At 33.8% G+C, this 15,870-nt stretch overlaps 1 protein-coding gene across 2 annotated transcripts; it reads right to left on the reverse strand.

Annotated features, from left to right (window-relative positions):
- Positions 1 to 1,070: 1,070 nt before the first annotated feature.
- On the reverse strand, positions 1,071 to 15,793 carry LOC123540122 (centriolar and ciliogenesis-associated protein HYSL1-like). Of its 2 annotated transcripts, none has more exons than XM_053546291.1 (10): positions 15,649 to 15,793; positions 13,146 to 13,257; positions 11,991 to 12,083; positions 11,206 to 11,303; positions 10,246 to 10,448; positions 8,938 to 8,993; positions 7,501 to 7,598; positions 6,496 to 6,538; positions 4,464 to 4,645; positions 1,071 to 3,387 (listed from the first exon to the last, which is right to left on the reverse strand). In XM_053546291.1, the coding sequence occupies exons 2-10, from the start codon at positions 13,246 to 13,248 to the stop codon at positions 3,253 to 3,255; spliced, it is 1,011 nt and encodes a 336-aa protein (XP_053402266.1). In that variant the 5' UTR covers positions 13,249 to 13,257; positions 15,649 to 15,793; the 3' UTR covers positions 1,071 to 3,252. The 2 variants fall into 2 exon arrangements, with proteins under 2 accessions (XP_053402266.1, XP_053402258.1); XM_053546283.1 differs by lacking the exon at positions 15,649 to 15,793 and adding an exon at positions 15,418 to 15,453.
- Positions 15,794 to 15,870: the final 77 nt, after the last annotated feature.

The raw sequence follows: 15,870 nt of genomic DNA on the forward strand, positions 1-15,870 counted from the left end.
ACAATATACCAGGGTATGGTGAAGATGGCTATCAAAAAAAGTAAAACTGCAATCAGAGTTTGTGGCCGAGTATATCTTGACTGCTTTTGCCCAATGTTGATATTTATGAGAGTGAATACTGTAATTATTTGTCGTTATAAAAAGTTTTCTGTCATGTTTGAATGATACATAAATTTCTAGATGTAATTGTGATAAACAAAATGAAACTTCACAGTATTTTTCCTTTTCATTTGAAATGTTTTTATTACCCAATCTAGAGGTAGTTGGTATACTGTCTTGTCACATGAAAACTAATGGTAACGGACCTGCAGGAAGAGACACCAGTATTTACAGTCCACTGGATTTCCTTCTATATATAAATAAATGTTAACCTCAAAGATGATAAAGTTAACATCGAATGAAAGCATGCCTTAAAAGGTCATAATTTCAGACATTGCAATACAGTCATAATATCAGAGTACTTAAATCGGATGCATTTCAGTTAATCCATAACAGGACAATTTCCATTAAAAATTTATTTCACAATATAAATGTACAAGACTTTTTACAATAAGTTTGTAAAATAAATAACATTTAATATGTATAATAAAAAATCTTATCACACTTGTGCCAGATGATTCTTGTTAGCAGATCAGGATACTGTGTTTGATGGCATTTCCTGGTTGTCCATCATAAATGCTGACCAAACACATTCACATAAATTTTATTGAACAAATGTGCTTTAAGTTACTGTACATAAGGTAATATTTGCAATGATATTTTTTTGCTAACGTTTGCAAACTAAGCTATATGCAAAATTAAAACACTTGTGAATATTTAGTGTATTATCTGTGGAAGAATTACCAGTTAAGATGGAGAAATTCTTAGCTTCTTACATAAATATTTATACCAGAATTAATTAGTGCCCTTTTCATGACAAACATGTTCAAAGTGCTTATTATACAATGGCAGCAACTCTGGGCTCCATATCGACACAGGATGGTCTGACCAGATGGATAGAGCGATAGTAAACACACAGAACTGGAGAAAAAGGGTATGTCCGTCTAACTTGGCCTAGTTCTATGTGAATATACAGTCATGTTCTTCAGAGTGCCTGGTGTGTAGGAGTGACCACATAAAGCCCTCTCTGGGAAGAACCAGTACCAGTCTCTTAGTTACATGGGAGATACCCAAGAGTATCACAGAAATTTTCAATGCCTGTACAGTGATTTGAATCCTGAACCTCTTGACTGATACATAGTGATGCAAATATTATCCAATCTACAGTTTACAACCGAGATTCTCACTATCTTATGTAGAAATAATTCATCCTAAATGATTTTAGCGCCAGCAATTACTCCACTGATAAAAATTAATGAAATGTGAATGAATAGAAATGCATGTTCTTCATGACAATATTAGTCTATGAAGCAGAAAGTAAGGCTAAGAAAAACATCTTTGGCAAAGAAAAACATCTTTACTGGCAGTACTTACAAAAAAACATAAATAACCTTATCTACAAATATATTAATTTTAACAAAAATCTATATTTAGTTTTCAGCATTTTTCTTGCCTTATATTTTACAGCATGAAATCCCTACACTAGTCTCCACTAGAAAATAACTATACTAAGCAGACTGTATATTATACATATGAGCCGTGCCATGACAAAACCAACATAGTAGGTTTGCGACCAGCATGGATCCAGACCAGCCTGCGCATCCGCGCAGTCTGGTCAGGATCCATGCTGTTCGCTTTCAAAGCCTATTGCAATTAGAGAAACTGTTAGCGAACAGCATGGATCCTGACCAGACTGCGCGGATGCGCAGGCTGGTCTGGATCCATGCTGGTCGCAAAGCCACTATGTTGGTTTTCCCATGACACGGCTCATATCATTAACTTACTTTGTCCATAATCTTCTAACTGACAATATTTCTACCATTCAATGCAGCAACGATTAAGATGGACATTATTAAGTTAACATCAATATGCATTTATTGAGTCTTATGGCAATGACTGCTATTCATGAAAATCTTATTTGCTAATAACTTGACATGTTTTATTAATTAGAAAAAATATAATCCTATACATTTTTAGAAAGGTCTTTTGAATAACAAAATTAATCACAATGTTAACTTCAATATGATATAGGTCTCTAAAGGTAATAAAATGTCTTATCTGTTATTCATTTTTGAGTACAACTTACAGTCAAGGGTAAACCCCTATACCCAAAAGTTAGTTTTTAAAAAAAAAAAAAAAAAAAAAAAATTTTAAATTAATGCATCTTATACACTGTTCCCTGGCTAAGGGAACTGTTTCACATATTCAACAAAACTGATCTGTTTTAATTGCATATATATTGTATATAGGTAGGGGGTATAAAGGAATATATTAACTGGAAAACAGATATCTCAATTATATGACATGGTTCCCTAAAGCATAGAACAGTTTATAAAATGTAGTTAAACTTCTGGGTATAGAGGATTACCGAAAGTTGTAAACCTTGTTCAAAAACTGATGATGGCTAAAACATTTTATTACCTTTGGTGACCTTTATCATTTTTATTTTATTCATTTGGAGATTAAAAAGACCTTTCTTAAACTGTATAGATTTACATACTTCCAAATTTTAAAACTAAAACGACGTTAACCAGATCAGGTTTTAGCCAATAACATTTCATCAAATGTCTGTTCTTACATCAGAGGGGAAGGAATACCTAAACATCATCTGATTTCATATAAAAGCTATCGTTCAGTCATTCATAAAGCTGGACTTATTTTTAAAATTGGATCACTTTTGAAAAAGATAAGGCAGTCTGAACTTTAAGAAAATTGCTAACCATGGAGAATACAGTTCAAATAACTATCTAAAAATAAATTATATCTGCCATTTTGTTTTAATTTACTATAAAAACTAGGTGCAACTCCTCTATCAAATACTGATTTGTTCATAACTTTCTCATTTTTCAGCCAATTTTTAAAATTCTTTCACTGTCTTTAATGACTGAAGAAGACCTAGGATATTTAATGAACATTAATACAGGGATGCCTTTCCCTTTAAAGACATTTCAACACTGCAAAGCTTTAAAGCATAGCTGCACAGTTACAGCACAATTTGTGCATAAAAAGCACAAAACTAGATGAGGTTCTCTCCTTCCATTTAGTATCCATGCAAGTATTCTTTATTGTCTATCACAGATCTGCCAGTGTTTACTGCCTACTATAAACACGAATATCACGATAACTTGATGATGAAATATGACATGAACAGTTTCAGTATTCTTGATAGAAGCCATGATGAGGTAACTGTCCCTGTGCCATATCCATACGTATCTGCCATCGTAAATCTTGACGCTTCTTGTCTGACGGGATCTTGTATTTGTTTGGTACAAATACTCTGTGGTGTTTCTGAAAAAAATTTTTTTTTTCAATTGTGAGTAGTAGTTCATACATAGAGGATACTACATGAGTGTCTTTTCATACTGAATTTATAAGAGTTGAATAAAATAATAAAATGCGAGGCTCTACCGAGCCTTTTATCAATTTTATTCAACGAGTTTAATAAATTCAATGTGGAAAGTCACAAATGTAATACTCTTTTTATCACATGTTGGCCTTTCCTGTCGAAACATTTAAAATTCTACTTTCTTTTACAATATAAACAAGTCAATTTGACCAACGTCTCCTTTACCATAAACAACGTCGACGTCAAAGCTTTATTACACTAGTGTATTATCGTTTTTATTTAATGGCTTTATTACACTCCCGCGACGTCAAACATGTGATAAAACAATCTACATTTTGTACTTGCATACAAAACTTAATCATATTTTTGAATTTAAGTGCACATGTATAACTAGGCTTGGCACTGATAACTCCTGTCAGGTTTTGTGGAAATCCACTTAATAATGTAAGAGAAGTGGCCAAAACAAATCACACAATTTGATGAATCAAGGGCCATAACTCAGCTAAAAATTATCAAACCTGAAAATGCTGATAATATGCACAATGAGGCTTTGCACTGGTCTTTACTGTAAGATTATGCGGTACGCCGCCCAAAATATATAAAAGATGTGGCCAAAACATCATAAATACTGATGAATCAAGGGCCATAACTCCATTGTAAATCACCTTATAAGAAAATGCTGATGATATTCACAACTAGGCTTGGCAATGATCACTCTTGTAAAGTTTGGTATAAATCCATCCAGTGGTGTTGGAGGAGTTGGGTGGACAAACTTGTGATATACAGACGGATGGACTAACAGACAGAACTTAATATGTCTCCAACACTACTGTAAGTATAAACAATTCTGTAAAGTTTGATGACTCTATGTCAAACACTTTTTGAGAATTTGGATGGACAGACAGACAGACAAGGGTAGCTCCAAGAGTTCACCACCACCCCGCGAAAAAACTTTGCGGGACTCAATTCTGAAAGCGGTTACGGTAATACCATCATGAAAACAAACAGTGTCTTTTACCTTTTCATAAACTATATCTTGAGCCAGCATTTGTTCTCGAACATTCCAGCGCAAGTTTTTATGATTTTTCTCCCCTGGAGCTCTTTGAACCTGCCAACTCTGTCGGAACTGTTGATATCTCGCCACAGGGTCAGATTTCTTAATATTCCTTGTGTGAGGATGCTCTGGTCTTCTTAGTATAACTACAACACAAAAGCTATGTTAAAATATGTTACAGAATTTACTGAAAATTTAGTATGGCAGAAGAAGGCTCTATTCTATTAAAAATGATTATGGAAATAACAAGAGCTGTCCGTAAGACAGCCAAGCTCGACTATTCGAAATATTGTCCTAGAAGCAGGAAAATATTACCCAAAAAGGTTAAATATCAAAAGAGTTTTAAGTTCAAAAGGGGGAATAATTTGACCAAAATGCATATCAGTTATGGGACTTGCTGCTATCAACTAGTTTTATAACCCCAAAGGCACATGTGAAGTTTCAATTCAATATCTGCATTAGTTTTGGTGATAAAAACTTGCATGTAAAACTTTAACCAGAATTTTCAAAGTCCAAAAGGGGGCATAATTTGCCCAAAATACATGCCAGAGTTATGGGACTTGATCCAGTGAGGTTAGTAATTGATCTAGAAAAAGAAAAAAATAAGTTTCAAATCTATATGCCTTTTAGTAATAGCTGTATGTACTTGCACGCAAAACTTTAACCAGAATTTGCTAAGTCCAAAAGGGGACATAATTTGGCCAAAATGAAGGTCAGAGTTATGGGACTTGCTGCTATCAACTAGTTTTATAACCCCGAAGACACATGTGAAGTTTCAAATCAATATCTGCATTAGTTTTGGAGATAATAACTTGCATGTAAAACTTTAACCAAAATTTTCTAAGTCTAAAAGGGGGCATAATTTGCTCAAAAAACATGTCAGAGTTATGGGACTTGACCCAGTGAGGTTGGTAATTGATCTAGAAAAAGAAAAAATAAGTTTCAAATCTATATGCCTTTTAGAAATAGCTGTATGTACTTGCACGCAAAACTTTAACCAGAATTTTCTAAGTCCAAAAGGGGGCATAATTTGGCAAAACTGAAGGTCAGAGTTATGGGACTTGCTGCTATCAACTAGTTTTATAACCCCAAAGACACATGTTAAGTTTCAAATCAATATCTGCATTAGTTTTGGAGATAGTAACTTGCATGTAAAACTTTAACCAAAATTTTCTAAGTCTAAAAGGGGGCATAATTTGCTCAAAATACATGTCAGAGTTATGGGTCTTGACCCAGTGAGGTTGGTAATTGATCTAGAAAAAGAAAAAATAAGTTTCAAATCTATATGCCTTTTAGAAATAGCTGTATGTACTTGCACGCAAAACTTTAACCAGAATTTTCTAAGTCCAAAAGGGGGCATAATTTGGCCAAAATGAAAGTCAGAGTTATGGGACTTGCTGCTATCAACTAGTTTTATAACCCCGAAGACACATGTGAAGTTTCAAATCAATATCTGCATTAGTTCTGGAGATAGTAACTTGCATGTAAAACTTTAACCAAAATTTTCTAAGTCCAAAAGGGGCCATAATTTGCTCAAAATACATGTCAGAGTTATGGGACTTGACCCAGAGAGGTTGGTAATTGACTTAGAAAAAGAAAAAATAAGTTTCAAAGCTATATGCCTTTAATTGATGGCTGTATGTACTTGCATGCAAAAACTTAACCAAGGTGTGACGCCGACGCCGACGCCAGGGTGAGTAGAATAGCTAGACTATTCTTCGAATAGTCAAGCTAAAAATGTTTATAAATCAGGTATATAGTTGTTTTTTTACCTTAAAGCCTTATCTATTAAGTATAACAAATAATGTCCAAACATTTTCATAATAGATACTGTTTCTAAAATACAGCATTTCATAATGAAACAAAAACACTTTTTCTTCAAGATTATTATTATGTTTGTTTTTGAAAAGAACTTTATTAAGAGTCTTCCTAAATGATCTGCTGAAAGCAATGTAGGTAATACCTAAAAATATGCTGATATAGAAGATGTTTTTACCTGATGCAGGTCGTGGATCATCTGGAGCTAGTCTGTATGGAGGCTGGAAAGAACAAAATGATCTTAAATTATTTTAACCTTAAGCCTGCTGGCAGCAAGTGATTCTACCTTTGCAATCTTAGCAGACTGATATCAGCCTGCATGTCAGTGCAGGCTCTACACTGACAGTCTGTTCGCTATTCAGTCAGTGTATTCAGTGAACACCCCTTGAAATGATAATTGGTATTGCCCAAACTGAATATCAACCAGTCCATTTTAGAAATTTAGCAGGCTAAACAAGTGCCTGAATCAAACCCACAGATACGTCACATTGTGACAGTGCTGGAAACAACAAATCAAACCATTTTTTAACTTGCTGTCACCAGACTGCTGAGTAAATAATGCTGATAATGCATTCTGCAAGTTCAGCTGAAAATCTCCATGATAGCAATGCTGCCATGCAAATATAAGTTACTCCCACCTATAAAGTAACAAGCCAATCACAGGTTTGGCCCCGACAGTGAGTAAAACTGCTTATGGCCTGCATGTTCTGAACAACCACAGAGCCAGGAGCCAGTCAGCCTTACCTCAAAGAAGAGTAAGTAGAGTTTACTCTTCTATCAAGAGAGGTAGGATTATTAGTTACTGGAGTTATTCTAGCCTGTGAGCAGAACTCGCACACTATCTTCAAACATATTACTCATTATCATATAACAAAGTCAGGATCATATTATGAAAATTTTCAATATTAATAAATTACAGATTTTTTCTACATATTGATTTTGAATGTTACTTGGACCATTTACTTTTAAATAAATTCTCAACCCTTAACTGAATATAACACACAAAGATTTAAGCATGCTCATTTGTTAGACAGAAATGAAATTTGGACATATCTATTTGGTACATGAACAAGGTCCTTCAAATACATTTTTAAAAGATTTTTTTATTCCTAAACTTTAAAAATACAAAGTACTGGTATGTAGGGATTTTAACTCTGTTATGTATGATATGAAACTTCCCTACCTGTGTTTGTGCAGACTGTGGACGTTTTCTATCAAACAATTCAACTCTATCAGCTATGCCGAGCTCTCGTAAACGTTCATTTATATCCATTAGACTACCTGTAATTACCAAACATATGTGGTCATTGCTATCGCCTTGTTCACAGGTAATTTTCCTTGACTACTATATAAATTGTAAAATTTGTGACATGGAAATGTTTGCTTATTACACAAATTCTAGACATTCACAAAAAATATCAGTAAGACTTAATAAGTTAATACCTACATTCACCAAAACAAGTCATTAGGCATATAGTCAAGAAAAGATAAACAAACTAAACATTCGCATTCCAGATTTGGCAATCTGGGAATATTTCTACTTTAATATGAAAAGTCTGGTACTGGTAATCTGAAAATTTTCACCCACAAATTTATCCATTTACACAATTATATATATGCAGTATCATGAGTATGATTATATTCAAATTTACAACATATATACCAAATATAATGGCTATGTTTAATATACAAAATATTGATTTGCACTTCATGCCATTCAAGAGGTATGCTTTTCATAAAGTTTTGTCCTGCATTTTATCAGCTGTAGATGAAATGTTTTGCTGTTAACACTACCAAATAATCATTTTAAAATGATTTTATATCAATACTGGTAATTTTTTATGAACTTTATCTGGAACCTTAAATAGATTGGATTAAGTTGTCAATATAACTACTATACTGGATGAGTTATATCCAACTTGCATTTTAATGGTATTAAATACGGTAAACCAAAGATCTCTTGATGCAAGGGGATGAGCCAATAGCTAGATATTGCCATATTTTGAGTGGTCCAAATGTAGAATGTATAAGGCAAATGGCCGGGGACCATATAAATTTCTCTACAGCTCATGGCTTGATCCATTGATGCTTGCTAACTGAGTGGTTCTTCACTGTATTTGAAGTAGAAATGAGCCGCGCCATGAGAAACCCAACATAGTGGCTTTGCGACCAGCATGGATCCAGACCAGCCTGCACATCTGTGCAGTCTGGTCAGGATCCATGCTGTTCATTTTCAAAGCCTATTGTAATTAGCGAACAGCATGGATCCTGACCAGACTGCGCAGAGTGCAGGATCCTGACCAGACTGAGCAGGTGCTCAGTCGCAAACACACTATGTTGGTTTTCTCATGGCGAGGCTCAAATTATCAATTTCTCGTAAACAACAAACTGCTCTTAGAATTATTTTGATCATTTTGATCAAAGACTCAACTGCATGGATTAAAATTCTATTGCAATTTATTTACAGCTAAATTTGGTGCCCTGAGAGGCTGCCTGTGTATGTAAAGCATCTTTGAATGTTTTTCGTGAAAAAGGGTTTTAAACAAATCTGATATCTATAATTATATAGTATAAATTATACTTGATATAGTATAAATTATACTGACTTTAATCTACTTACTGAAATCGCTTTCTGACATTGATTCATCTATTCTCTTTGAGCCATCTTTTTCTTTCCTAAAATTAAAAATATTTTTGTTACTTATTGCTCTCTATCAATATTAATTTTAATTACCATATTACAACTTGTTTGTTTTTAACTGAGTTTGTGCACCTCTCGGCACAAAAATGCTTCACGTCTAAATATCTAAGTCCATGATCAGTTTATAAAGAATTTACTCACCAATTTGTTTGACTTCTTTTTTTGTTGTTATAAGGTTTAACATGTCACTACCCGAGTTTCATTGTTGAAGCTGAGGGTTGAAGTAACAAAGAAGTTGGGGTCTGGAATTTCTCCCCTTTAGAATATTATATTTTCTACAGGAAAGGGAGACAGGACCACTACAGCAGTGGGAAGTCCCTATCAGCCGACCCTTAATGAAACCCCTGCACTAACATAATTATCCATCATATGGCAACGTCTCAAGCTTTTTATGGTGGAATAAGACCCCTGGTGCACTTTTGACATCATTTCAAGAATGAGCAGGCATTTGGGTTGGACCATCGACCGTAAGTCTGCTAGATGTATTCCTCTCAAGAATTCTACAAGCGAGACTCAAACCCACAGTGGTGAGAGGATAGCTACAGACACTCTCCTGATCAGAAAATACAACCTTCTGGTACCAATTTGACGTAATCAGAACCAAGATGGGACTAGACCAGGCACATACACTCTAAACCTGTTGGGCATATTTTGATGTGATCTGAAATATTTTAAATGAAGATCTACTGTAAAATCATTTAATTTCGTTGGCATGAAATTTCGTGGTTTTGCTCAAAACGACAATTTCGTGGGGATATGAATTCGTGGATTTCAACTTTTTAACATAAAATGAATGGAAATTTTACTTGTTCGTTGGGATTAAATTTCGTGGATTGACTCAACCATGAAATCCACGAAAATTAGTCCCCCACGAATATTAATTATTTCACAGTATGTGACTTTGCTAGAATTTTGCAGCTGGCTCCACTTTGGAAACTTGTGTTATTGGAATAAAACAGTTATTTCTCGGGTAGGGTCTTGAATGGAGAGACCACCCATGGTAAAATGGTATCTAACAAACAAGCAATAGCACCCAACAGACATCAAAGTTTGCTGGTTTCCAATTAACATAACAACTAACTGGCACCCGACTGACATCATAGTTCCGAATTAACACAACCACTAACTGATAGTCTGGTACTCAACTGACATTACAGTTTGCTGGTTCCCACTTAACAAAGTAACTTCGCTGGTTCCTTATCAATATTCCCACAAGCTAGTACCTACCTGAGCACTTTTCTTTTCATCATTCTCCTCTCAGAATCTGCCTCAGATACATCATCTCTCTGTGAGAGCTGTGACTGATCTGCATCGTTCTCATACAGACTGAAGTCGGCGTCCGGTCGACGGGGAATGTGGTGAACCTCTTGTGGTGAACCAGATCTAACCGGATATTCTCTGTTCTCCTTACCACTTCTCCACTGTGAATACTGAAATATTTACTCATATTCAAAGACAAGAAATGATCAAATACACTTCTAGAAACTTTTGTTTGTTTGCTTCTTTTATGCCATTTTTCCACAGCATTTTGAATATACTGAACAGTTGACCTACCCACTAGATTTTATACCATTACTAACTTGTTCTCAGCAAATATTTAACAACTTCTCCTAGTGAAATCAGAGGGAGGAGGACAATGAAAACTTTGCACTGTTTTATTTTATTCCCTTCTTCTTATTAACAAAATGGTAAGGTGTTGGCCGCTCAATCCAGAGATCGTGGGTTCGAGCCTCTCTGGGGTCACAACCATGACTTCTCGTATGACACCAGTACTGGTTTTTCCAGGAAGCGGACTAAAGAGTGGTTCCAATAAGCTTGAAGCTTTCATCACAATCAAGCTAAAACAAATTAGTATAAACTAAAATGATAACAGCAGATCCCAAGTCATTTATCAAACGATATGAAATGACCCCCTCCTAAAGGGTATTCTGTAATATGCATAATACACCTTTTGTATTTACTCTGACAAGTACTTTTTTGTTTAAGATAATTATCATTAAAACAATTAAGACTGCAAAAAGCTGGCTTTTGTGGATCAGTAAACTTTTAGTTACATGTCAAGACTGTGTATTTGTTTAAAAAAAAAAACATTAAAAATCTCAGGCTACACTATCAATTACTTGTTTAAAATTATCTACTTTTTAAGAAGATTCTAATGCATAAATATGTGATTTATTAGGAAGTAACCTGTCTTCTATCCTCTGCTAGACTAGGTACTTGTCGCTCTACCGGTGATTCTTCCAGTGGTATTCTTGTTCGTGGCTCTGGTACTCTTATTCTAGGATCTGAAAATGAACAAAAAAGCCATGCAGACATGTCAGCAGAATAATGCTGTGTGCGGAGGTATGTGAATACAATCACAATTCGATGTTTGCAGAATTTGTCAACCAGTGAGTGAGCGAGTAAGTTGGGTTTTACGGCGAATCGACACAAAATGGTCATATATGCTTCGGATTGTGAGACTGGTTTCCAAATATTTATAACCCTAGATCCAGGTTTATTAACTGGTTAAAGACACCAGACATACACACTCACCATGCTGTTGTAAGAAAATATCAACACTCATACAAGATATGCTGTATTTGAAAGCATTGACTGTAAACATTCTTTTATACCAATTTCAAGTGAATCCTAAAAAGTTTATTCTTACGCCTTGTTACTAATCTATAAATTCTGTGAAAAGATCCTTTGGCAGCATAGAAAGTAACCAAGCAACATTAATGCAGACACTGTAATGAAATATGCAACCCCGCTCATGCCTCCTAGCACCGGCTTAAGTGAAATTCTATCACAGTGAAAATGAGTGTACCCTGTGATCACAAAAGAAAGGAAAATATAACAACTTTATATTCTAACAAGTATAATGTTGATTCAGTCTTATATCTGTTTTCAAAGCACAACTTTTCAGCATCAATTCACATGTGTATATGGCAGTGTGCCAACCAGGAAAATTATGAAATGTTAAATGTTACCATTGACAGAAGAGTCTGTGTGAAGATGTGAGGAAAGACTAGTGTTCTGTGAACTCTGTTTACTTCTCTCGTGTCGAATCAACCTTCCAAGATCTGAAATTGGGAAACAAATACTTGTATATGTGTATACTAAACCTGGTTTTGTTATATCTATATTAACAGCTAAAACTGTGTATTTGAATATCACAACATACTGGTATGTGCTTGAAAACTGGTAAGAGACATAAATAAGACATTCATTATAGATAGTTAAAAGTTCTTCAGAAATTTAAATTTATTGAATAAATTTTGATTTATTGAAAAAACGAATGCACAAAAATAAATACTGGGAAATTATTTAACTGCATGGGAATGAAATTTTGAGGTTTTAGCAACATGAAACAAGAGCTGTCCGTAAGACAGTGTGCTCGGCTTTTCTCAGTGCTTGACTCTAAATTAGAGCTTTGCCAGTAAAATCTTTATAAAAAGTTTAACAAAAAAGTTCTAAGTTAAAAAGGGGATAACTCTGTCAAAATTTAAATCAGAGTTATAAGGAATTGTATCTCCTAGTGTAGACTTTGATAGTAAATAACTATTTTAAGTTTCAAGTCAATAACTTTGACAGTAACAGAGATATTTGACTTAAATCAAAACCTTTAACCAAAAATTTTAAGTTAAAAGGGGCGTATACATCATGTAACTCTACAAAATTTCAAAACAGAATTATGGGGATTGTTTCTCCTGGTGTAGATTTTGATAGTAAATACCTATATTAAGTTTCAAGTCAAAAGCTTTGGTAGTACATGTAATAGAGATATTTGACTTTATTAAAAACTTTAATCAACAGCTATGCCAACTCTGGGGTGAGTGCAATAGCTCTACTTTTTCTTTGAAAAGTCGAGCTAAAAATCTTATAATTTCCTGAGTAGATAAATTTGTAAATAAAATTTTAACTTTTGAAGAGAAACAGATTTTGAAATTTTATCTGTTCATGGGTATCTAATTTGTTGACTATTCTGACACGATAGTTAAATCTGTTAATATGAAATGCTTATCAGCAGAAGGAGGATGAATAAACTGTCTAATGAAGGCAATTATTCTGAAGAATAAATTACCGTTACTGTATGCTTTATTAAAACTGCTGGTAAAATAGCATTACTCTATAGATCCTAATACCTTTTTTGAACTCATCAAGTCTTGAATCAGGTACATTTTGGTACCCCAATTTTCCAAGCTCCTCTCGTATCTCATCATCTGTGAACTCCAAACTGTCGTCCATCTTATCAACCTGAAACATTCATTGATACCGTACTTAAAATTTATAATCTATCTGCATTTTACAGAAAACAGCTCTGAACTCTAAAATTAAAACTTAAAATCTTTTATACGTCTTGTTTCCTTACCAAATACACTTCAGCAAGGCACAAACAATTATGTCTTCCTTTTTTATTCATTTCCTGGAAATTATGCAGGTATATGATTCAAAGCTTGTTTTCACGCTCACTCAGAGCTTGATTACTGTAATGTTTTATGTCTTGTTGACTCAAAAAGCTTGTCTTAATAATGACCTACATCATCATAGTACATGTACTGTCTCACAAGTCATATTGAATAAACCCATATTGTGCCAGTGAGGCTAAAATGATTTGAGTTATCTAGATCATTTACAAGCAAAACGGTCCAGAAAACAAAGAAACAAGTAAACTAAGACCTCTACATGAGAAGAACACTAACAGATTTCAGTAAAGAAATATTTTTTGGAAAAGTTGTTATGAAATCTGGTAAATAGGTGAGATCGCCGTGACATCACACATTAACATTTGTTTATCTGGTGGTGGGCAAAACAAATGTTTTACATCGTTTGTGTATCATGTGTATGGGATCGGAATTTTTAATAACTTTTCCGCTCATTTATCATGTTTATGGATTTTCAAAATTCAAAAAGTTTTGAAATACTTACAAGTTTTATATTTTCGTATTCAATTATCTTTTTTAAATGAATAACAGTTTTAAATGACGCATAATTTTAATAGCGGCGTAGTGATGTTCAAAACTTTTAGAAAAACACTGAAGTTCAGCGTTCATAATTAATCCATTTTATTTCAAAATAACAACTGAAAGTAATTAATAAATTGCTTGTTTTATAATCTTTCCATTGATCAAAAAATTATTGATATAATATGTGTTTGAGAAAGTTTAGACCATTAGAAAAACATCACTGTTTACAAAAAAACATGGACGTTCAGCTTCTGATCTGATCACTGTCTTAACAGTTCTAAAAATAGAAAATACAATGGATTTTTATGCAAACACGATCTCTTGAATTGTTTTAGTTGATGGCTGTCTATTTCAAAGCTTCTGCTTAAAAATATCTATTATTATATTAAATTTCCACAATCAGTCTTGCCAAAGAAGTATAAATTACACAGAATGGCAACAGGAGATAATCTCACAAAAGCTTGTGTCAGTGTGTTATCTTATTGAAGCATTAATTTGCTGACTTGCTCATTCATGATCAAATCAACAGACGCTTAACGACTTATGAAAGTATTACACTGGCAATCCAGCCGGTACTTAATAAACTGAATTTGGTCCAGCTGTTGATTTCTCACGACTTTCAATCATAAGTTTATTACTTCCCTGTGTAGTAAATACTAATAACATTAAAAAACACTATTATTATTATAAACAAACAATCTGATAGAAAGTTTTTCAAGACACAAATTTTTATGGCAGTGGCTACGATTACGGTACCATAATCCTAGCCTCCGATTCTAGGATTACGGAAGTTCCGTATTCCTAGACACACCTATGAGGATAGGCTAGGATTACGGATGTACTAAAGAGGCATCAAATGTATGTTAGGACATGCATAAATGCTAAATTGTAAACTTACTTATTTCACTAAAAATATCGTGGTTTTCTTTCATGCCTGCCCTATTATTTCATGTTATCGATCAGCCATTTCGGGTTAGTATAATCTTAAAGGAACAGACAAAATTAACATCCGTATACATAAGTTTTTCTTTCCAAAACCACACTAAATAAATATTATTTTTTTTTTTTGAAAATTGGCAGACAAATGAAGAATTATATATATTCTTAATAATAGCTCAAAAATATTTTTCTAAATATTCATTCCTTAAAAGTTTATGATTTGATTTTGCCAGTCACTTTAGATTTCCTCGCATACAGATTCGGGTGAAATCAACACACGTGTACGTTTTCGTATTTCGCTATTTTAAGTGAAAAAAAAGTAAGTTTACATCATCATTAATATGCATGTCTTAACGTATATTTGATGCCTCTTAAATACTTCCATAATCCTAGCCTATTCTCATAGGTGTTTCTAGGAATATGGAAGTTCCATAATCCTAGAATAGGAGGCTAGGATTATGGTACCGTAATCGTAGCCACTGCCAATTTTTATCCTTCTGCCGTTTCATACACCGGTAAAATGAGATCTCATTCAGTTTACATGTGATGTTGGAAAGATTGACTCTATATGCTTTTCAAGTTGCCAATCTATTTTTTTTTTAAAGCTCTTTGGTCTGGCATATATAACATAATTTTTTGTAACTCAACGAGACATGCATGGGCATGTTCACTGTTTAGTGTTTAAAAGTCATAACAAAATTAAGCATAATTATGGTAAGAAAAATCAAACAGATGTATGCACCTCTTCTCTATATGAAATAGATTTTATCTCCTCTCTTATAATCAGTGCGTAGCACCCGGATTTTAATCCGAAATTTTAGTTGTTTTGGTAATTCAAAAGAAGTGCCCAATTTTTCATCTACCGCTTATACCCTTTAAAAAATAAACACATATATTTATTGAATAGATATGTGAGGAAGAAAGGGGGTAATAATAAAAACGTAGAAAAGTCACCAGGAAAAAG

The sequence above is a fragment of the Mercenaria mercenaria genome, chromosome 1 (genome assembly GCF_021730395.1).
Source record: "Mercenaria mercenaria strain notata chromosome 1, MADL_Memer_1, whole genome shotgun sequence".
In the NCBI taxonomy this organism is placed as follows: Eukaryota; Metazoa; Mollusca; class Bivalvia; order Venerida; family Veneridae; genus Mercenaria; species Mercenaria mercenaria.